At 39.0% G+C, this 24,619-nt stretch overlaps 1 protein-coding gene across 1 annotated transcript in view; it reads left to right on the top strand.

The window, feature by feature from the left end:
* Window positions 1-291: 291 nt before the first annotated feature.
* LOC111870178 (retinal dehydrogenase 2) overlaps window positions 292-24,619 on the top strand; it is a 26,738-nt gene continuing 2,410 nt past the window's right edge. Inside the window, exons 1-9 of the mRNA XM_023862250.2 lie at window positions 292-401; window positions 10,672-10,776; window positions 13,041-13,142; window positions 13,579-13,744; window positions 14,797-14,987; window positions 16,161-16,274; window positions 19,059-19,161; window positions 19,307-19,491; window positions 20,304-20,468. Of these exons, the coding sequence (XP_023718018.1) occupies window positions 372-401; window positions 10,672-10,776; window positions 13,041-13,142; window positions 13,579-13,744; window positions 14,797-14,987; window positions 16,161-16,274; window positions 19,059-19,161; window positions 19,307-19,491; window positions 20,304-20,468 (1,161 nt within the window). The 5' untranslated portion in view covers window positions 292-371. The remainder of the gene's footprint in view (window positions 402-10,671; window positions 10,777-13,040; window positions 13,143-13,578; window positions 13,745-14,796; window positions 14,988-16,160; window positions 16,275-19,058; window positions 19,162-19,306; window positions 19,492-20,303; window positions 20,469-24,619) is intronic.

Here is a 24,619-nt window from a genome sequence, read left to right as displayed (position 1 = left end):
TAGTAGTAGTAGTAGTAGTAGTAGTGTGTGGTGGCGCCCGCACCTCCATAGGCATCAGTGAATTGTGCCCGAGTACATAAGAACGTTGGACAGCACTGATCTATGCCATCATATGAGAACTGGAGTGACCATGGTCACCAGACCTGCGCCACACAATTACTTTCGGAGTGCACACGCTCCCCTCCCTAAGGTATTTCGTGAGTGTATTCTCCTCGCAATCGCCCAGGATTACCCCGCAAATGATGTAACACAAAATGGCGCTGCTAGTATATATAAGAGTTTAACGTTACGCGGAGTGTTTCAGTGTAGCATCAGTCTGAGGAGTAGATAGTGGGTACTACGGAAGAACAGTAATTTCCAGTTGCTGCGTGATGGCTCTCCCAGAGATCAAATATACCAAGGTAAGGATGACTCAGCATTGAGATAGCGCCCTTTGCTTTTGTTGGGGTAAACAGCAATTTGAAGCCGGTGTATGAAACGAGCAGAATGTTTGCAACATGGAAGCATCTGCATATACACTTGGCACTGAATAAGAAAAAAATAATGCTCAGTTATAGGTCCTAGGATGAACTCGCCAGATTTTGCTATGCGAATGTTTTAATATGACGGTTCGTTCATAAAAGTTCATAATGTTAAGTTCATAATAATAATGTGAAGTATAACACGAGTTAATTTCGTGGTAATAATACTAATAATAGCTCAATTTAATATAATAATAATAATAATAATAATAATGTGAACTATATTTATGAAGTATAGTTTCCCTTTTTGACTGCAAACCACTTTTCATGTTTCGTTCCTTTCTTTTGCCCCTTTTGCTTGTTAAGCTCTTCGCCCCTCCCCCAAATTAGTCCGGCTCTTATAAGTCCTAGTCGGACAGGTTTTATGGCGCAAAATCACATTCTCAGAGAAAAAAATACAGCTGAGGTTAATGACACTGTTGGTGTTATGTCGCCATGAGCGAGGAGATGCCTATAATTCTTGTAATTAAAATATTTTAAGATAAATTAAAAAATAAATTAAGACATGCGCACAGCTGCAACATTTTCTGAATGCATTCATTTTTAAACAGTAAGGTCGTGCTTTGCCAAAATATCCAACGAAAAATAAAGAAATGCGCTATACGATTGTGTAGACGAGCACATAATATTATAATTAACGCACAGCGCCGACGATGGAGTAGGATACGTCATTTCTTAAATTAATAGTCATGTGAGCTTGATTGAACTAGAACTGTAGAATGACTAAGGAATATAATGTACAGATTTCGGTGATAGTCCTAAACAGTCTAGAACATTGCTAGTTGTACGAAAAATACCCATTTCCTCTTCTGAAGTGCTTGTCTCCTTAATTGATTTATTTTTCATTTGAAATGAAAGTTTTCGATAGTTATATTTTCTGTGACCTACTTAATGAGGTAAGAACTGGTGTTATTCAGGTACTGAAGTAAATATTTCTTAACAGGCAGGATTATTGGCTATGCGGAAGTGGAGGTGGGTGATTGTTGAAAACTTTTGATGGTCATGTGTATTCTGTAGTTATTCAGGAGGTGGGCATATTAAATATTCTTTGGAAGCGACGCCTTGGACTGTGTCTCAGCTTCTAGTCAACCCAGAGCGTAGACTAAACAAATTACTGTGTAGTCTCCCCCCCCCATGCGAATAGGACAGAGCTGCTGCTGTTTATGGCATGATGCGCAGGCTGGCAAACCAGAAAACGGTTTAAATAAGAAGGTTTCGATCCCGGGTCTGGTCAAGTGGGATTTGTGGTGGACAAAGTGGCGCTGGGGCAGGTTTTCTCCGAGTACTTCGGTTTGCCCTGCCAATCTTCATTCCACCAACTGCTCCACAATCACCCTCACCTATCATCTGGGACTGGTACAATAGGCCAGAAGTGGCCGCAGTATAAGGGACTTAGTCCCACCCCATTAGCATTAAAAAAATGTGGTCTGACGGCGAGAGTGTTCACGTTATAGCTTTGGCAAGCACTAGGAGTCAACTGGGGCTACCGCATCCTTAGGGAGAATACTTGCAGTTTCTGTATATTTCCACAGGTATTCATTAGTTTCATAAGAAAGTATTGTTCTAGGCAACCTTGCTGTTTCCATCTGTTAAATTAGTCGCACCATACATCGAACTTGCCGATCACGGTGGCCGCGCGTCCTAAAACATGAACTGTCTTCTCCCGCTCGAACACTGGAATCGTGGGTTCGAATGCCACTCGAAGCAGGGATGTCTATGTGTGCATTTATTCTATGTTTGTGTTGTTCTGTGTGTAGGCAGCGGTCTTGCGACGGGCTGATCCCCCGTCCGAGGTGACCTACCGACTGTGTATAGGATTAGGAAACTGAAAAAATAATAGTGGTCAGGGCCCAACAGAAGGCTGTATAGCCATGTAAATAAAAATAATGAAATGCCTCTAACTTGCCTACCGTTCGGCGAACCTGAATATCCTTGAAAAACTGGAGGGATACAACATTGGTGTCATGTGTAGGTGGGTGTAAACAACAGACTTGCAGCAGTGCCAACACTCTGTTACAGCCGACTGGCAACAACACGTCAACTTCACGTGTGTGAAATGTCGAAAAGATTAGCAACAGTAAAGCAAAGCTCAGTGTGCCTTTTAAAAGAGGAAATGGATTTGCAACAGTATTAAGATAGAGTGCGACAAGCTGGGGGAGTGTCTGTGGGGAAGCCATGAGCGGGAAGTGGGGAATTTGCAGCCAGTTTCTAAGTCCCACTGATGAAATAGCGGTAGGCAGCCAGGAAATTCTGAAACAAGGATCGATCCAGACCGGTGAAGTGACAGAAGGAAACAGCCACGCAGAATCGAAGCACGGATTTTACATCAAGAAAGATGATCTGAGCGGATGGCGTTAAGCCAACAGGCGTACTGTAGGCAAGTCCACAGCGCTGCAAGTAGTCTACACGGCAGGCTTAGCATAGCGAGGTGGATCGAACGTGCTGCAAGTGGTCTACGCGGCAGGCATACAGCGAACACCGAAAAAAGTGAGTGCCAGCACAGTCTGTGCCTAACTTTTATCCAAAATTAGATACTGAGGTCGTAAGGGCGGAAAGAAATAATGCACATATGCCATAATACATATTTATTTAATGGGCGAGGCTTTAGGAGGTATAACTCTGGCGGTGATCAAGCTAACGGCCGGTCATGTGACTAAGCTGCCGTTGCTGTATAAGATGGGCATGATCTGCTTTGCGAAGCCAGGACTGGCAGAGGACTTGTATATAGTGGAAAAGCAAGAATTTTCAATAACATGGTATATGTGTGTGATACATACACTTGACGAAAGGCCAAGCATATTCATAAGAGATAAACCCATCCTCTCGTCAGAGAGGATGTTACATGAGGACTATGACCGCAAGGGTTCGTTTGAAGAAATAAAATTTGTGGTCGTGAACCTCGAGGGGCTTGGAGCCAAGACAAACTGATTGGCCGTAAACTGCCAGTCTTAAAGTAACACTGACATTGACATTAATTCAGCTGTGAGAAGGTAGCCAGCCGTCAATGGCGTGAGCGCGGAAGCTGAAGAAGCCGTTACCAGGAAACGACAAGTGCAGACACAGAAGACTTTACATGTACTGTAGTTACTAGAGTGTGGAAACCAGAGAGGCTGTTACAGTTACTTACAGTTACGAGTTGTGTGTATAAGTGGTCACCAGTCCAAACCCCCGCCTGTAGTCACTCCATAAAATCGTGACAGTACTCTCCCTAAGGGTGGGATAGCCCCGTCTCACTTGCAGTGCTTGCTTAAGTCTACGGTGTGAACTCTCTCACAGTCAGACCTTCACATCCGAATCGTGTCTGGTTCGCCAGCTTGAGCGTCTTGTCATAAACAATAGGGGGTTTGTCCTGCTCACATGTGGTGGGAGCACATATTGCTTATTCTAAGTGCTGGGCTGCCTAGACGCTGTGAGCCGGTTCAAAGCTTCAAAACAACAGGTAGAATGCCTTCCTCCTGTACTCTGTATAACTACGGAGTACATACGCGTATCGTCACCACACAATCTGAACAATGCATCCACCTCCCTCAGGGGAGACCAATTTACACCTTACTTGGTCTCAGAAACAAAACTTGGAACTACATACCCGGCTGGACCTGCGTAATTCCAATTCTGCATTGGGTGCATTTATTTCTCGTATTGGAACATGTTCTCCGGTCTAGAAAACCAAAATTAACGGCCGTGGGGATTCGTTGCGCTGACCACGCGACACTTTCTATCCGAAAAAGTTGACGCTAAACTTCGCCGAAAAGCAGTGGTCGCTCGGTCGGTATAGTTCGCTTGCGGACTAAAATCACGGAGTCAGTTCGTTAATGGAACGTCTTCTTGTGCCATAGCTAACTCTCATTACCTGATCCTTAATATTCACTGTACTACCATATGTATATGCGTCTGGTATGGTATTTATGTAATCTAGCCTTCCTTTCAAACAGTGATACAGTTTGTGTATTACATACACTCCAAATGGTGAGTAGCAAAGCTACAATAATACAGAGTAAGAAGCATGGGACTTTGCGCTTAATCTTTTCTAGTATTGCTCCATGATGATGCGCTCTGCTTCAGAAATCTTATGGCTTGCCGTATTTAAATCATCCAAATGTGACATAGTGTGTTTAAAATTTGTATTCAAGTGTATGGAACTAAGGTTGAATTTGATGCTTAACCACTCACAACACCCATATTCAAGATTCACTTCGGACATCAAGCACTTTGTTTGTATCAAACTGTTCACCGTGACGACAGAATGTGTTTGCAGTAGAACAGATTTACTTTAACCTCTGCAACTAATATTAATTCCTATTTTGCCCATTCCAGTTAATGCCATATCGACTGGGGCCCTGTCAATAGAAAGAATTTTAATGATTCACTTGTTGGGATGAAATAGATTTATTCATTGCTTCCAAGTTGTGTCCGTACTAAATTCGAAAATTCTATTGTGAGTTTCTTCCAGCTGGGGGGGGGGACACTTTTTCTAGGTTGCAACAGTTTTAACGTGCATTTCTCATGTATTTGAGACTACAGGAGAGGTTCATTATGCTTGCAGACGTATCATTTTTCATAACAAAGCACTGTTCTGTATAAGCTTTCTGTTGTCATCTACTAATTAAATCCCACCATACAATGAATTCGCTTACCGCTCTGCGAACCTGAGTATGCTTTAAATACTGGGATACAACAGACTATAAACTTTTTATTTTATCAGTCAAGTTTTGGTGAGATGGTTAAAAGGTGAAGTCCCTATGAATAATTAATTGAGCAAAATGCCACGAGATCATATCAGGGATTGAACGTATATCTCCACCATTCTTAACCTCGGCACCAGATGGAAGTGAATGGTCAGCTTCACACCCCTACCACTTTACCACCGGGAAGCAAGCCCCGGTACCTCACCGGATGAGAGGCTGGATGGGCCCCAGATCCGGTCTGGACTCCATCGAGAAGAGAAAAATCATGCCGTTCCCGGGAATCGAACCATGACAATCAAGGTCGTAGACCTTCGCTATACCGACCAAGCTATCGACGACGGAGGTTCGATTCCTGGAAGGTGCAAGAGTTTTTTCTCTCCACAGCCTCCAGATCGGCTTTGAGGCCCACCCAGCCTTTTATCCAATGTGTATCGGGGGCTTGTTCCCTGGGTTTGGAGCGGCCGACGTGTGAAGCTGACCGCTCACCTCCGTTTAGTGTTGAGGTCAAGAAAGTTGGAGCTATACCTCCATTCTCCCATAATTCTTGTGGTTCTTCGGTAATTGAGCGCGAGGACAACTTTACCCCCTTAGTGAGGGGAGAGACTACAAAAAATTGTCAAAATCTGACACCAGGTTATGGAATTTTATGAACCGTCTTGCAGAGACGTGGCATATTCGTGGGGCCTACGGATTCTGTGACGTTTCGCTCTGATTAATGATCCCTAACAGCGTGATAAAGGGCGATTTGAATGGCCCCGTCCCTGGAACCCCGACAGTTATGCAGTGTGATCATATGAGAGCTTCCTGCGACTTCCTCATGCCCCCTAGCGGAAGAATAGGCTACGCGTGTCTCAATGACAAGCCTATGCGGGGAGCTCTGAGACCAATGGATATACACTGGTAAGCAATCTTTAAGAACGAGCGTCTGTATAACGCCCAGTTCGCTGTGTTAATTTTATGACGGTTTCCAAAAGGAACAGCAATCCTATATGCTAATGTGATACCTGTTATGTAGGTACCGCGTGTCTTAATAATGAAAATGAAGATTATTGTCGTCTGGAATGTGATGCTGCGTAGTTGGGACATTGGTGCCAACGTTTCGGAGGGATTTGCCGCCTCAGTCTTCGGGGTAAACAGTATAAACGAACTCCATACAGAATTTGTATTCCGTGCCTAATTTCACGTCAGTTCAGTTTCAGTAAATCATTACTTAGCCTTGTCAAACTGAAAATTTAATATATATTTTAGTGACCGCCGAGTTATTTTACAGTAAAAGTAGCCGTAGTAAACGTTCACAGGGCCTTTTTCGCAGATGATTACTCGTGCTCTTTAAAGGTTTTGTATCGCCTCACCTCAGAAGTTCATGCAGCCACATAGTTTGTATTGTAGGTACCGCCGAATTTAAAAGTGAAAATGTCCGAGTTTTGGGATGTTAATTATAGATATTAGTGGGACTCCTTGAACGGGGTAATCGGCCCGTCGCAAGGCCTCTACCTACACAAGATAACACGAACACAGACGAATGAAGGCATAGATAATTTCCTGGGTACGATTCAAGCCCACAATACCACTGTTCTGTCAGTAAACAGCGTGCGTTAGACCGCTCGGCCTTTGTGATCGCTTACGTAAGAGTAACTCCTTACAGGTATGCCAGCGCGCATGTATGTGCACAGTAGATGTCATTGAAATAGTTTGCTTAAGAACTTACTCACAGAGTAAAAATTGTCAAGTGTTCGATAAGGATAAGAATTTAGGTAAGAGAAGTCGGTTTTATCCTTATGCCAGGAAACTGCTCCGTAAACACGAGCAACAATGGAAGCTGTGTCTCATTGGGCAAATGTTATAGCTCGTTGCTAGGCAGCAGTCAGCGCGCCAATGAACTAGCTTGGTAGCAATCACGTGGCTTGTTTCTTCTGTGTGGTCTGTGCAACGCAACAGTAGAACTGTCTTTTCTGCGGACCGTAACCCTGAGAGGCGACGAAAAGGGAAGTCGCGTGTCTGAGACAGTAAAATATGGTCGCGAGCCCTAAGGGAATTGGACCCGAGGATGACTGTGCTGGCATGGACCAGCAGCAATTGTAAACGACACACTCGTCGTCTCGTCAGAGAGAGCGCCCCGCATCAACAAACCCGCAAATGTCTGACAGTAATAAAAATCTGCCCCTACGCCCCAGATGGGTGCTTCATTCCAAGACAGATCGGCCGGCTGACCGTCAGTCGTAGCATAAGATTCAGACTCAGCTGAGAGAATTTTAGTCGATTTCCGCGGTTCCAGGGTGACTGAACAAGAAATGGCAAAACGACTTCATAGTGATTTGTGGTTTCTGTGCTGAGATCCGTTGCCAGGAGACGACTTGTGAAGACTGAGAATCCTAGTGCGTGTACAACGGTGAACTGAAAGTGTGTAGTATATGATAGCTTTATAATTGAGCGCGATTAAGAGAACTTGTAACAGAAGTGCCAGTAAATCCAATCATCCGATCTAGAACTCGTTAGTTTCGTCACATGTAACCCCTTACACGTGACAACACATACAGGTATGTCAGACTTTCACAATGTGTATGTATTAACAGTCTTCAAGTGCCTACAATCCCATTTACCACTTCTACACTACATGTTTCGGCAGTATGCTGCCATCTTCAGGTGTGTCGATCCGTCAACCATTTCACTGCTTGCCTTTACATGTCCATTTACAAATAATATTAAATTTGTATACGTCCTTATATAATAATAAAGTTTATGTATTTGAAACTTGTTAAAACCTATTATCTCATACGTCATATTTTATATTCGTATGTGTTATTGATCATCCACATGGGGGTCGTTCTTCTTATGTTACTAATGTTGTGTGTATATCTGCAACGTGAAAAATGTTACATATTAATGTTATGTTTCGATTTCTGTTAGTTTCATGTTGTTAATATTGTGACGTGTTGCGCTACTGTTTAGTACTCGCTATGTCTTATGATGTGTTCTACTCTTGTGGCTGCGTGCATTGTATCGATACAAGGTACGCAGCCAAGACCCCAGGTGAGAATGGATCTTGTCAGGCTGGAATGACAAATACAGCGCGTGCACGCACGCATGCACACACGCACACAGAGGAAGAACTGTGATTGTTGCACGTATTTGTGCAGTTCCACATACACAAACATGTATTTGATTCCTCTTTCTTGAGGGACGGGGGCCGGGGGCGGGGAATGCAAAGGCCACTTTTTATCATAGCATATAGCCTCACGGCTTTAATTGGGCCCTGGTGTCACGTCAGCATTTTTAGTTAGACGTATTTGAGACGCCCTTCATATTTTCCAGCTGTGTTTATTTTGGTTCACTTTTATTTTTCTGTTATTTGATGAACTATCCCCCCAGATGTAAAAGTCCGTGGAACGAGTTAAACCTTGGCCTGCAGAGGAAACTTTCTCCGTCGAATATTCCACAGCATCGAACGCGGATCCAATAAGGAAAGATCTGAAGACGAGTTGCCCGATCGTGGATGAGGGTTTTTTAAATGCTCTTGTGAATCCAGTCAGAGGCCTGCGTGATCTGCTTGGCTTCCTTTGCTGATAAGTGCAGACCGGAGAGATTAAGTTATCAGGTTGTTTCTCGTGTTAGTTAATGTGATTGCAGAAATAATAGTCATGATGAGGCGAGACTAGTTAATATGACTGCAAAAATAATAGTCATGATGAGGCGAGACTGAGGAATTACAACGATGACTAGAATGTTTTTCTTGTTTACTCGTTTCAGTATCTTTCTGGACCTTGTATCTAATAATACATTACTTGATATGACTTCATAAACAAAGGTTTGGTCGAAAATTAAATTCACCTCTAGGTTATCATTTGATGTTAGTTGTGATTTGTGTTTTCTGTATCAATTCAAGAAACAGTAAGGAGGATGGTTTAAAGTAATCACACAAATAACTAAGTTATATGTTGATGTCTCATGACCAGAATGACATAAAGTTAGCTAATATCCATTAAAAATGTGGCAAAGTTAAAATATTTGGTAACAACAGTAACAAATCAAAATTTGACCCATGAGGAAGTTAAGAGGGGATAAAATTCGGGTAATGCTTGCTAGCATTTAGTTCTGAATCTTTTTGGCTTCCCGACTGTCTAAAAACGTAAAAGTTTAAATAAGACGAAACTATAATTTTGCCTGTAGTGTTGTACGGATCTCTGACAATGAGGGAACGACATAGATGGAGGGTATTTGAGAACAGGATGCTGAAAGAGGACCGAAGAGAGATTCATTTTTACAACAGAGATATACTCTGGTCACATGTTTTTTTTTATTTCTGTATCATATAATGGGATCTTTTGGTGAACTAGGTCTGCATAAACAGACTTCATTTAACTGTAAAAAAATTTAAAGGTAACACTTATTATTTATAATAACATTCTACGTCCTCAAGATACATGATTATATTTAGAGTATGGAAATCAGTTGTTTATGCTTCTTTTGCATGCTGTGTTTTGAAATACACGGTTTCCTGTACAAAAAGAGATACTTAAGTATGAAGTGAAATCATATTTTTCTCATTTTTGGTAGATTGCTTTATGTAAGTGTAATGTAATTTGTCTTACATTGCATGGGAACTGGAACAGTGCAGGTAATGTCGTCATCACGTGGTCATGTACTGCAGGCTGGACGACAGGTTTCGGTTCTCAGCAGGAGGAGGAATTTTTCTCCCGCCATATCCAGACAAGCTCTGGCATCCATCCACTCCCCTCTCCTGGGTGATAGAATGGCTGGGGTGTGCAGCCAATCACTCCACTCACCTTTACATATTAGTATTGTGGTGAAGAACGTGTGCCGCCATACCTCAACTCCTTCACATGTCTTCATTATGTGGTGTTTAATTAAACATAGGCAACTTTACCGTTTACATTTACTCGCATTTATATTAGGTGTCATAAGCATATACAAATCAATTTTTTAGATAATTTTGTTCATGCTAACAAGGCTCAGATACATGGTTCCTATATTAAAAGTTGTATTCCTGTCATAAGGAAACTGGGAATGGTTATAACGACAAGATTTTCCACAGTTTCACTTGAATGTTGTTGTTTATTGTTTATGTTATAATGTTTGATTTATTAAGTAAGCAATATCTTCATCCTGAAATTTTATTAAATTTAATGTCAAGAATAAATTGTTCACCATATGATTTGCAGGTACAGTGGTTACATTTTGTGTTTGTTAAATGTCTTGAAGTGATTATATGGAGAGTTCTTATTCTTGCTACTAAACAACTTGAGGGAATTCTGGCTACTACATCTAGTTTTGTGTTTTTATTTAAATTACAGATCCGGTTTTAGGTGGTGGTGTTGTAAGTCAACCTTGTATAGTATGGTATAACCAAAGGCACAACTCTGCAGTGATTATCTCTGACCTTGTACCACATTTCTTCTCTTTTAGTGCTGATGTTATTCAGTTTTTCATTTGCATTTGTTTTGCAGTTGTTCATCAATAATGAATTTGTGGACTCTGTCTCTGGAAAGACTTTCCCCACTGTGAATCCAGCAACAGGAAAGAAGATTGTAGACATTGCTGAAGGAGACAAGGTAAATGGTTCATCCCTTAATGTTCATTTAATACAACAGTGTTGAAGTAATATTCAATCTGTGGGATGAAAATATGGACGTCTTTTTTTTGCAATTCGCATATTGGGGGTGTGGAGACCAGCTGGGTCCACTTGGCACATCAGCCACTGATTTACATATTGTACCTGCCCAGAATGATTATGATGATGGAGAATTTGGTGGAATGAAGATTGGTAGGGGAAACTGAAGTACTCGGAGAAAACCTCCCCCAGCGCCACTTTGTCCACCACAAATCCCACTTTACCAGACCCGGACTCGAACCTGGGCTGACGTGGTGGGAAGCCAGCGACTAACTGCTTTAGCTATGGCGCAGCCTTTTGGATAAGTTTTACTGTTCAGAATACAAAAAAGTCGATGATGAAACAGGCTGAATCATTCATAATTTCAGCATCAGTAATACTTTAGCATCTACAGAGAACGTTTAGAAATACATGAATTTACACTACAGTAAAGTACATTTGTTACTAAAATAATGTACTGAGTAAATAAGTATAGACATCTTTATGTGTGTGTTGCATCCTGTTGTGTCTCTCACTGCTATATCAGTCTATCACAATACAACTATAAACAAACAACTGAAGACCAAGTATTATTGACAAAATCGGTGTTTGTTCAGGAAGGTACTCGAAGGTACCAAGCATATGTGGTCATTATTTTTTAAAAATATTAAAAATATTGTCATTGTACATCATAGGACTTCTTATTACAATAGATCCATTGTTATTAGTTGCTATCTTATACAACCCATTCAACAAGGTATAATGCTCGTACATATACAAATTATATTGAATTGAAATAATTAGTGTGGGTAATTCTGTATTATAGTATGAACTGAAATTAGAATTTAAAACTGAATCTTTAGTTAAATTTGTATAAACATCCTGCAAGTTTGAGGTTTCATGTTGATGATTATTCAGGTAGACTTGGAAGGCGAATATCGATGTTGCAGACAAATATACATAAGCATATATAACCAAGCCAATTTCTCACTTTACACTTTCAAACTCTGATGATGGAGGCAGCATATTCCTCTGAAGTATTGGTATGTCCTATAAGGTTACATGATGGCACACTCCAGAAGACCACACAATCTGGACTGTACACAATAATTTGACACATTTAGTTCACTGCTCGTATGTAGGTTACAGATGTAAGTTATTTCTAGTCTTTAGAATACTGGATGATGGACAAAGTCCAAAAACCCGTTAATTCTGAAAGTTATTATTTTATATGTGCCTTGGGGCACGCACACAACGTGAGAGTTATGTAACACATAATAACACAAGGATTAAAGTTATTAATCCTACCAAAGCCATGGAAATTTCTGTGTATTATTAACCTACTTTCCTTACTTTGAAAAAGTTAAAGAAGGCTTATGTTATCATCTTGTTGTCTGTGTGTATATATATTTCCCCCCCCCCCTTCCCGCACTCTTGAAAGCCAGAATGTTGTAGCCAGAAGAGATGGCCGTTACAGTGTCAAATAAAAATATGTATATCTGACACGATGCCTGAAAACCGGTATAGTGCAGTCAGAGAAGAGCCGTGGAGACGGCCTTTGCTAGGTAGCCACTCAGTAATTAGAGTTCTTTTGTTAGCCTACTTTCACTGTTTGTTTGGGTGTCTGTATGTCTCTATGTGTATCTCCCACATCGTTGCTAGGCAACAGCCTACTTGATAGGCAGCAGCTCAGTAAACGCATTCCTGCTGCAGTGGATACACACACAGCAGCAGAAGAATTGTTGGAAGCATGAGTTTTCTGTGTGATCCGTGTCATATCAGAGCGAAGTACGTGATTAGCTCTTCCCATAACATATTGTTTATTAATGCCCAATATATTTTCATCGCCTTAATACCAGTGATTTGCAGATTATTTGTGTGCAATGGGCTCTTTATCCAAATGCAGCTTTGAAGTTCCTAGGCATAGATTTCTAATAGGATTGACTGAAATATAGGAAATCTCATGTGGGAGGAGAAGTAGGTATTCTGAAAATATATGTGGTCAGAATTTTCACTAACATGTCTGATGTACAGCTAAGAAGTGTTCAGATGTTTTGATCTGTTGGAATAATAGCACTCTCCATAGCACAGAGTTGTGGGCATTGTACGGTGAAGGAATCAGGAAAATTGTACTTCATACTTCATTTACATGCTCCCTTATCAGTTGCATATTAGCTAAATTAAGTTCTGCTGACCTGTACCTCAGCATTTGACAATGTGTTGCAGGCTGATGTAGACAAGGCTGTAGCAGCTGCCAAGGCTGCCTTTAAGATAGGTTCACCATGGAGGAAACTGGATGCTTCCGCACGAGGGGTACTCCTCAACAAGGTACAGATTGTGGCACTACAAAACAGTACATAAAGTGCTTGTGCTCTTGCTCCTGAACTTTCTTATAGAGTTTTACGTTAATATGAAGTATTCAACAACAGATTTTATATATATCATGGATGCATTTTGAAAGGAATTGTTAAATAATGAACTCTGATACTATTTCCCCCACCTCTGAGAATTATAAAAATATCAACTCAGAGTAGATCTTAGTAAAGATTTCAAGGCTGGATGGAAACAAGGTGTTCAGTAATACTTACAGCAAGCCAACTTCATCTAATGTGGGAGCTGTTTGTTTGTAAAATGTATGTCAACTTCCACGGTATTTTGTATCTGGAAAGGAGAAGAATGATGATCATGACGCTGTTATCAAGCTGGAGATTTCAGAACAAGAAATTTTAATAAGTAGTTGTTATGATAAGTGAACTATTGTTAGTTGGCAGATCTTATGGAACGTGATGCTAAAACGTTGGCAATACTGGAGACTCTGGACACTGGCAAACCTCTCACAGGAGCAAAATTTGAAATGCTGTTCTGTGCAAAAACATTGCGCTACTATGCTGGCTGGTGTGACAAGGTACATGGCCAGACTATTCCAGCAGGTGAGTAGTTGGATCAGTAGCTGTTCTGAAATCAGGTTTGAGTATGATTGTAAGTTGTGAGACTGGTGTCTTAGCTTCATAGCTTATATTCATCCCATATATTTGCCCTTTAGGCATTTGGGCAAAAGGATTTCAAGAATGATGTATTTAATGATGTGACTGTTGAAGCAATTATGAATGCCAAATAAAAGGAATGAATGAATTAATTAATTAATTAATTAATTAATTAATTAATTAGAGTATTAAGTATTTGTTCTTTGACTGCAATAGCATGTCTCCAGTTTGGTAGTATATAAGTCTACACTGATAAAGTTTGTAACTTTTCCATCTTCACAGACTTTGTTTCCAAATGGGGCATATATCACTATATCGCACAAAATCTTATTGAAGTTATTTGTTTGATGTTGACATTTCTCTCTCTCGACAGATGTGACTATGGGACTACAGGAGGAAGGCCATCAGAAAAAGATTACTTTCTTATATTTAGTTCTCAATCCTTTGTCTTCCAAATTTTTGTCTAAAACAGAAAGATCAAAATATGAGCATTGCAATTTTAGCTGTTGTTTTGTATGTATATGTAATTTGGTCTTTCACATTAAGAAACTTATGCAGTTTGAAGGTGTTGTAGAAGAGGGTACAAAGAATATTTACATCTGAGAGGGAGGAGGAAAGAGGAGACTGGAGGAAATTAGGTAATGAGAAGTTCCACAATTGCCAAAAATTGTTAGAATAGTTGAATCAAAAGGATGAGTTGGGCAGAACATACAGCAAACATGGGAGAGATGAGAAATGCATATTAAGTAGTGGTCAGAAAACCAAAAGGAAAGAGGCCATTTTGGAAATCCAACCACTTGAGAGAACAGTATTATAATGAAGATTAAAGAAGCAGGGTGTAAAGGTGTGGACTAGAATTGTTTAGTACAGACAGGGGTTGCTAGCAGACCCTTGTGAACATGATAACGAAAATTCAGATTCTTTTAACATTGGGGAAAATCTTGGTTGTCTGAGCAGCCATTTGCTTCTGAATAAGGACTCTGCTCTGTTTGATGTAGATGGCGCAGTGTTCTCGTTCACTCGTTTGGAACCAGTGGGCGTTGTTGGACAGATCATCCCATGGAATGGCCCAGCAGTGATGGCAATCTGGAAGCTGGCCTCTGCAATTGCAACTGGGTGCACTGTTGTTTTGAAGCCTGCAGAACAGACACCCCTTACTGCCCTTTACATTGCTGCCCTTGTCAAAGAGGTACAGATGTGAGATACAATAAACTCTTTGGAATGAATAATGTCACATGCCAATGAGCAACATATTTTACCCTTGGTACAGGGTCCTTATTAAGCCGTTGATACTTATTCAGATGATCAAGAAATGCCCTGTAGGAACTGAGGTCACAGCGGTGGGTATGAAGAGTTCTGTCTTTTGGGTGCATGCTTCCTGGTTCATGATGGTTTCTTGTTTGGCCTGCTTTTCAACCCTGAAGGTGGAGGCTATATATTCCTCAAAAAAATCAGTTGAGTTTCATTGGAATGTACAGTGTTATATCCCAGAAAGTAGAACTCTTCAAGGATAATCCTGTTGTATAATTTATTTGTTTATTTACTTAAGTTGTGTATCACTTTGTTATAGAACCAAAAACTTACATCGCAAACATGACTAATGCCTGTTTAAATCAGTTTATTCTTCTTCGTATCATCTTCCTTTTATGAGTAAAAAGAACTTAATATTATCCTCCCATCTGCCACAATGTTGTTTCACCAAACGGTACTTAAAGCATGCACATATGCCAGCGATGTTGCGTGCATATGTGTTTGTGCATGTGTGTGTGATGGAGGGAGGAGAATAAGGAATCTCTTTTCCTCTCTATTTTTTGAATGCCCTGTTTCAAGGATTTGTGTAGGTTTCTCTGTCAGTCTTCTACCATGATGCCTTGTCTACCATACTTTCTTTTATCATTCTTTTCTATCCTACCTACAAACCCCAACCAGTTCCCTCTGAATTTTGTTTATTTCTGTTAATTTTATGACATATTATGGCCTTTTGTCGTTCTTTTGCTAATAATAGGTCTTCTTTTTCATTCCCGCTTAAATATTTATTTTCTACTAACTGTAATGAACTTAAGCATTGATTGTTAATGTTCATGAGTCACAACTGTATCTTACTGCAGCAGCTCAAGTTGATGATAAAAACTAATTTAATTTAGTATAGTCTGTAGCTTGGATGCCAGTTCTTACTGTCTGAACAGACAACTTGTCAATTTTAATAATGAAACTTAGCAGAAAATATGTTCAGTTACATCATTCTACATTTATTGTGGTAATGAAGTGAAACACAGACAATAATTTGAGACCCATTTTATATTATATACAGTTTTATCTTGTAACTCTCTGTACATGTATACATTATTTTCCTTATCTTCAGGCTGGTGTCCCTGAAGGTGTAGTTAATGTGATCCCAGGCTATGGGCCAACAGCAGGTGCAGCCATCACGGCACACCCAGATGTCACTAAAGTGGCTTTCACTGGATCTGTAGAGGTAAAACATCCTGCATAAGATGCAGTTTCTATTATGCATACTGCTCCCCATTGTGCTAAAGTATATAGCTCTTCAGCCAGTAATTCCCCTTCCCCCCACAATTGTGGGTAGTGCATCTGAATGCTTGCATCTCAAAAATGGATACATGCACTGTTCTACCTGTGTAGAGTCATGGAAGATTGATACCATTGTAACTGGAACTGTTTGCTCTTGTCGCAGACAAACAAGACAAATACTTGCTGTCAAAATTGTGCCTTACTGGATATGCAGATCTCAGCATTTATACAGTGCCAATCCAACATAAACCTTACAGTTCATATGTAGGGATTATAACTCTGTAAATGTTGTTGGTTATGGAAATATATAGTTGGGGCACACAAACTTCCTTTTCTTGAAGACGAATAAAAGAAAAATTATTGCTGATAGACAAAATTTATGTTTAGCTAATGAAAGAACATGCTTTAAAGTTTTAAATCATGTAGTTTTAAACAAAATATCTTGAAGGTGGTGGCCACCGTTCTCTATGCACTGATGCAACCGTTTTCTGAAGTTCCCCTTTGCATGTTCCAACATGTGCACCAGAATTTGGGCTACTTCCTGCCGAATAACATTCTTCAGCTGAAGCAGGTTTGTGGGGCGATGTTTAAAAACCTCTGCCTTGAGGTATCCCCATAAAAAAAAATCACAGGGCATTAGATCAGGTGAGTGCGCTGCCCACGGGATGTCACGTCGAAGCGAGATGAGCCGTCCGGGGAACTTTGCCCTCAGAACTGTCATCGAAGCTCGGGCTATGTGGGCCATGGCACCATCCTGTTGGAACCAGACATTTCCTAGATGCATTTCTTCAAAAGCTTGTTTGAAAAAGTTTTTAATCATGTCCACATACCACTGTGAATTGACAATAACTGCATGATTGTCTTCTTCAAAAAAATAAGGGCCAATAACTCCAACTCTCAACAACACACACCATACTGTCACTTTATCACTGTGAAGTGGCCTTTCATGGAGCTCTCTGGGATTGTTACCACTCCAATAGCACATATTCTGCTTGTTGACATATCTGGATAGGTGAAAATGTGCCTCATCACTAAAGAAAAGAAGTGCATCAGGGGGTAAAGTTTCCAATAACATTTCGCACGCCGTTATTTGGTTCTGGAACTCACATGGTGACAATTCTTGCACAACAACCATCTTATAGGGATGGAAATGAAGATGTTCGTGAAGAATTCGGAACATTGAACGATTGGATATGTCTAGGGCGACTGCATGTTTGCGAGCGGAACGTCTTGGAGATCTCAAAATCGACTGTCGAACTGCCTCCACATTTTCTGGCGTCATAACGGTCCGTTGTCATCCTGATGATTTTTTTTCACCACACTCCCAGTTGTCCTGAAGTTCTCTACCCACAAAAAAATCGATATCCCGTTGGAACTGGACCTCTGGGCTTAATTTCGAAGTGAGTACAGAACGCACGCTGCACCGCCACGTAGGAATGGTTGTTCGAAAAATAGGCTTTGACAGCAAACGCACGCTGCTCACTTATCCACCTCATGTTTCCTACTGAGGGGTATTAGACAGAAACTTCCACGACTGCTGCGTTCGCCGAGCCTATCCTCACTTTTCTGTGACCTCCCCTCCCTTCACAATGCGTCTTCACAAAAAGGAATTTTCTGCGCCCCATTCTGTACAATAGTTCTATGTAATATTCTAGATGCGATGACTAGTGTTGTTTGTAGCCCATCATAACAGTTTTATGTACGTAACATATTTAAAGTTTTACTCTATCCATTGTCCTCCAAATCATTGTCAGTATCATCATCATCATCATCATCATCATCATAGATAGGTAATGTGTTCCAGTTGTAATATTTATAGTTTATCTAACATGATCCTTAGTGGACTCTCTTATTCATGTATTTTATGCAGTAAAACTTTAATAAAAAATCAGAAGGGTCCTTTTCGTCGTCGTCATCACGATTTTCAATACTCTGATCCTTACATTATCATCCAGATTAAAAGAATATTACACAGTGTGTACACCTTACATCTTTTTATGTACCACCAAAAGTAAATGAGAATTTCATTCCAGGTTTGTAGTATTTTTAGTCTTTCATTTTTAAAAGAATGATTCTATGTGAACAGAAAAAGATAAATGGATTCTTCATGCAGAATGCATACTTTAAAATTATCATTTTATTTCTGTTCTTACATTAGCATTTCTCACTTATTACATATACAGTTACACTAGCCTGAGACATTATAATGTCAAGCAAGGATTATGTTTTTCCAGGATTTCAGATTTCTGTGTTTATTTCTACTTAGATCAAGAAAATTTAGTCTGTTTCTTTCTTTGGGGTTTGAGGGGGGAGTCCTGTCTATCTATCCCTCATGATGTTGCCATAATTCACAACTGCTTAAACTCACAGAGATTATAGTTTTGTAGAATTATATATATTCTTTCAAGTTCTGTTATTTTTTCATTGGAGATACATGGGATAGATATTGTGGTATAATTAATATAAAAAGAGACTGAGCAAAAATATGAAGCAAGGTGAGGCTATCTACAGTTTCCCATATATATAGGGATCAGGTGTGTTTTGTACAAGATATAATTTTATATTTTTTGTGGATGTTTTCCCTCACTTTAGACTGAGTTATTTAAAGTTGATTGTATTTGTGGTTATATTGAGTTTATACTACTCATTCCATTGATAATCTACAGCCTTGTCAAAATTAAATTTTTCAAAACAGCAGAAATTGTCTACATGACTTGTGTATTTCCAGGTGGGGCGCATCATCATGGCAGATGCAGCCAAGTCAAATTTGAAGAAAGTGTCACTGGAACTGGGAGGGAAGAGCCCTCTCGTCATATTTAAAGATGCCGATGGTTTGTATTTCACTGCAACTCTTTCACTGCACTAAAATCTGTAAACTTAACTCTGACAGTTTTTTATGTTTGTGATTACCAATACATCCTTGTCCCTGGTAAATACTTGTCCATTTCTGACTTTATCAAAATTATTCTGCTTCAGTTGACCAGGCAGTAGAGCTGGCACATCAAGCTGTGTTTATCAACCAAGGGCAGGTATGCTGTGCAGGCTCCAGGACCTTTGTGCATGAAGATATATATGATGAATTTGTCAAGAAGTCTATAGAAAGGGCTCAGAGGAGGAAGGTTGGAGACCCTTTTACTGAATCAACTGAGCAGGGACCCCAGGTACAGTTCTGAACTTACTGTGAAACAATGAAAGAATGCTTTAACAAGACAAACACATTCATGCCTCTAGTTGGATTCGAACCCACAATCCCAGTGTTCAAGCAGGCAAAGATGGCTCATGCCTTAGACCACATGGCCACTGTGATCAGCAGTTAGTTATTCTTACAATTTGAAAACTAAAGTAATCCTTTGAATGCCTGTATTTTCATGAAAAGAGAGACTCCACTGCACACATTTAATGTGTTTGTCTTTTAGATTGAAATTAGATTTATTCTTAACTAATTAGACACTGCACCATGAAGAGAACACCACTTGAAACATCTCTTATATTGCTGCATGACGTGTTCCTCTGTTGTATTTCTACAGGCCATTACCTAGCAACAGGTCTACATGCTACAAATATAGCAATGTGTAATATGGCTGTATATTGCCATTGTATGTGTTTGATATCCATGTTCTGGAGTGATAGAAATGCACTTGTTGGGATTCTAGTACCATCCGTTCTTTATAGATGATCAATCCATTTCTGTCTTTGGCAATTCACTTTGCCTATAACTGCATTCATAAGAAAGAAATGCTCTCATCTAGTAGTCTGTCAAGATAAATTCATCCCACGATAGATCTCAAAACTGAATTTTTTCCTTTCGTTTTTATTTTATTTGTTCCAGAAACAAAGCTGAAGAAGTGCTGAATATAATGTTCTGCATAGTTTTCTCAGTTTTGCTAGCCTAGGTGTTGCGAAGATTGCATTTTTCTGTATGGTACGCCTGCAGTGTAAATTTAATATTAACATGTTCTGATCTAAATTTCAGATTGATGACGAGATGTTCAACAAAGTTCTGAAATTCATTGAGTCAGGGAAGGCAGAAGGGGCTAAACTGGAATGTGGAGGAGAACGCTTGGGTGACACTGGGTACTTCATAAAACCAGCTGTTTTTACGAATGTCACAGACAACATGACAATTGCTAAAGAAGAGGTGAGGTAATTGTGTTATATGCAAGAAAATGTCAGAGTAGCATTAGTATTTCTTTAGGCCTGACAGAAACTAACGCCTTACTGACATAGTCATTATACACCTTAGATATACTATCACTTTACAACTTCTTACTTGTGTAGTGTTTATTTGTAGGCTGTATAATAATGTTCTGTCAACTGCAGAGAGGAAAGACTGGCAGTGTATGTTGAGGAGGAAAAGATAAATAAGGATGCAGTCCTGGTCTGTTTGAATACTATTCTGGCATTTTGATGGAAGAACAAAAGAAATTGCTGATTTTAGGCTTTCACAGTGGTTCATTCTTGATATTTATCCTGCTTTATGTGTATTTTCACCATTTAAAAGAGACAGCAGTGTCAGCATTGCCCCATCCACACCATGCAAGCACCCTTGAGCAGGACTGACAGTGCAGGTACCCAAAAGCAGAGGCAAAATAAAAAATGTCAATATCCCCCTTTGACTGTTGCTGCTCTGTTCCAGAACTGTACTGTGACCTCCTGATTAAAGGTCTGTAACATCTGGTATTAGGTCACTTGCAGATAGAAATTAAGTCCATATTAATGCATTTTCCATGGTTCTGTGCATGAAAATTGTTCAAAATATAAATTGCAACCAGTCTTTAATCAATGTAAACAAGCCTTTTGTGAAGTTTACAGGTTGGATAAAGTGGAAGCTAAATAAGATATGAATTAGGTGATTAATAACCATTGGAGGGGTGGGGGTTATATGTTATGTACAGAATGTTTTTGTGTATTTATACTTAGCTTGAAGAAGATAGGAATGTTCTCAGTCACTATGTAATAAATTTAATGATTCTATATAACATATTGCTATAATTATTACTTTTTATTACAGTAGTGCATGTTGAATTACTGATGTTGCCCATAATGCTTTGTAGTTCTTTATATTTCTGTTAACAAACTTTCAGTTATGGTATATTAACTTAAGTGTTTTTTATAGCATACAAGTTTTACAATTTTTAGAAATCCCATGTATTTATGAAAATGATACAGAGATGACCTCACTGAGATCTGGATCCCAGTGGAATGCCTATAGATGTGCATCTTGAAAAATTATTTTATTCCCATTGATCCCCTTACAGACATTTCAAGTAGAACTCTCTGTTAGCCTAAATATAAATTGTTGATAATATTAAAATATTACTGATTGACAGGGAATGGATTTCTTGGTTAAAAAAAAAAGTTGTTTTTTTTTTACATCAGCTGTTTAAGCTCAGGAAAATCAGTGTGATGTTCAGCTTACTGTGAGTATTGTTATACACAGAGTTTAATGTCGCCTAAAGACACATATTTGTGATAGAAATAATTATTTTTGGATATGTAAATAAAATTGAATGATATACATCTTAGATGGATAAATTAATATTTTATGAGTATATGTCTATGCAAACTTATCAAGGGGAATTATGTTCAGTAAGTATCCTCCTTTGTTTTGATGTGGGAATCCCCTTCTCAGGGTTCCAGCTATTAAAGTGTAAGACAAACATAAGTGACCTGCTGACAGATGGGGAATGACCCATCTGTTTTTGTCCACCAAATTAGGAACTCACGAAGACAATTATAACCAATATTATTGGGTGCCTGGTATTGGTTGCTACAGATCTTTATGAAGCTATTCACAGTACTGTAGATTTTTAATTTTAACTGTTGCAATGCAGTTGAGCTGAGTTTCAAAGAATGGGAAACGTCAAATCAAGTGCCAAATTCCATTTATATCAATATGTCAGTGATTTTGAGGATGTGTTCAATTCTGATGGTTAAGTTCTCTTCTGTCATGCTGCATGTGGGATGTTGTTGTATAAGAGCATTCTCAAGCTACACAGTATTTAAGTGGAAGCTGACAGTGTTGGCTTAAATGATCAACTAGGTAGGCAGTCTGTAATTGACTAGCATTCTATAACACAGGACTTTCCAAGGTTGTTACTCCTGTGACATCTGTCCAAAGCATTTGTGTCTGCAAACATAGAACATTTTAAAATAAAATATCACAAAGTTAGGAATTTCCTACAAAATTATCCTCAAGACAGGTCCTCCAGATGAATTAACTTAAGCATAAACTGTCTACTTAAGTGCTATGAACAAACTTAAACAAAATTTCGGTATTGTGTTGGAAAGAAAGTTTTTGTGTGTCCATAGATAAAACATCTAATATAAGTGGAAGGGAGGCTGTAAATGTTACTGAGGATCCAAAAAATGATGAACTGCTATCAGAGAAATAATCGTTTGTGTCAGAACAGGAAATGTCTGCAGTGAATGATACAGTAGCAGCATATGTTTTCAATGAAGCTGTGTAGACTTTGAAGTCAGACAGTGTGAAATTTTATGTGTTGTTGGTAGTTAAAAAATGCAACGATGAACATGGGAAAAGCAACAGAAGGACTTTTCAGCGAGTTGCCCTGAACTGTTTTTCCACATGCAGACAAGTTATGGCTAACGGGAAGAAATCTTTGTAAAATGGCCAGATAGAATAAGAGTTCCTTAAAATCAAACTCTAAACACAACATTCCCATCTCTAGTAATTACACTTTGGGAACCATGGTTGTATGCCACTGAGTATTATGCAAAGAACTTCGAAATCTTCTGTTCTGTGGTAAATGAGCTTGACAGGGATAATGCTTCCTCTGTTACAACATTGCAAGAAATAAATTGTAATGACTCAAATGAATTTAAGGTGCTAAAAACTGACTTTGCCTACACGCCTGCAAATTTCAGTTCTCTGTCACAGTCTGTAACAGAGTTTATAAGGACCAACAACTTATTGGCAGAAACAAGAACAAAATTAGTCAGTGACATTCAAGATGAACTGAATGGCTCAGATGATGATGTAATACAAAAAAAAATGAACTCATATTTCAACAAGAATGAAGGCTTTAATGTCGCATGCAAGATATCATATTTGTTAGAGGAGGAAGACATAATTGATTCTGAAGACGTGAAAGACGAGTCTTAGTAACATGTGTTACAAGTGTGCAAGATTGGTATCATGTAACATGGAACAAACATTGTCTATAATCAAATCATTCTTCTATGTGACACAGATTTGGAATACTTCAAGATTTAAAGATGACTTTCATGGTCCACTGCAGTAGTGCTTTATTCTCTGTTTGAGGTAGTGATGACCTTTGACGATGACCTTTGTATAATCGTGGGTTCTTGTTTAAAAATATTTTTGACTTCTTAGAGCATATTTTAAAGCACATAAAGAATAAATAATTTCCAATATTTTAGCATCTAGAAATTCCCTGATGATTTGCTAGCATTATGACTTCAAAAAGAAAAAAAAAACGTGTTGCTGGATAATGTTAACCCATCATAAATCCTGTTTCTCCAAACTGTTACTATCCTTGTTCATAAGAATTTGCAACTTCAGAAAAAGCAGACTTTTCTTTAAAACTCCCTTGACTGTGAGGATAACTGAATGCCAAACAGTTCCCTTCTCAGACTAACATATTTCAACCCTCCTGCACACCTCAGAATCATTGCTCTTTCAATTAACTTTTCCTACACAGAATTAACATTAAAATTTAATGAAATACTAGTTAATTAAAATATGCAGTAAATCAACAAACATGTTAACTTACATAATTAATAAGTCGTTGTCTACAGGAATATTCCCTGCTCATTTAAAATATTCTGCAATAATACCTATACACAAAAAAGGGGATAAAACCGACATGTCCAATTATAGACCTATATCTTTACTCCCAATCTTTTCTAAAATTTTTGAAAAAGTTATATATAAAAGAATGTTTTTACACTTAAATACACATAACCTGCTAACGCAGGAGCAATTCGGCTTTAGAAAAAACTCTTCAACTACATTAGCTACTTACAGTCTAATGGAGAATATTTATAGGGCTTTAAACAACAAATATATAGCGGGTGGAATTTTTTGTGATCTGAATAAGGCTTTTGACCGAGTAAATCATGATATATTGCTATCAAAAATGGAATTTTATGGAATTGAAGGAGTTGCTCAGAAACTTATGAGATCCTATTTTAGAGGAAGATACCAGAGAGTAATTTTGTATGAAAACGGGAGTAAATGTTGTTCTAAATGGAAAGAAATACAGTGCGGAGTGCCTCAGGGCTCTGCATTAGGCCCAGTGGTCT

This window comes from Cryptotermes secundus, unplaced genomic scaffold, assembly GCF_002891405.2.
Source record: "Cryptotermes secundus unplaced genomic scaffold, Csec_1.0 scaffold779, whole genome shotgun sequence".
Classification (NCBI taxonomy): domain Eukaryota; kingdom Metazoa; phylum Arthropoda; class Insecta; order Blattodea; family Kalotermitidae; genus Cryptotermes; species Cryptotermes secundus.
The sequence above is the reverse complement of the archived record's forward strand: the minus strand, read 5'-3'. Positions and strand labels throughout refer to the sequence as shown.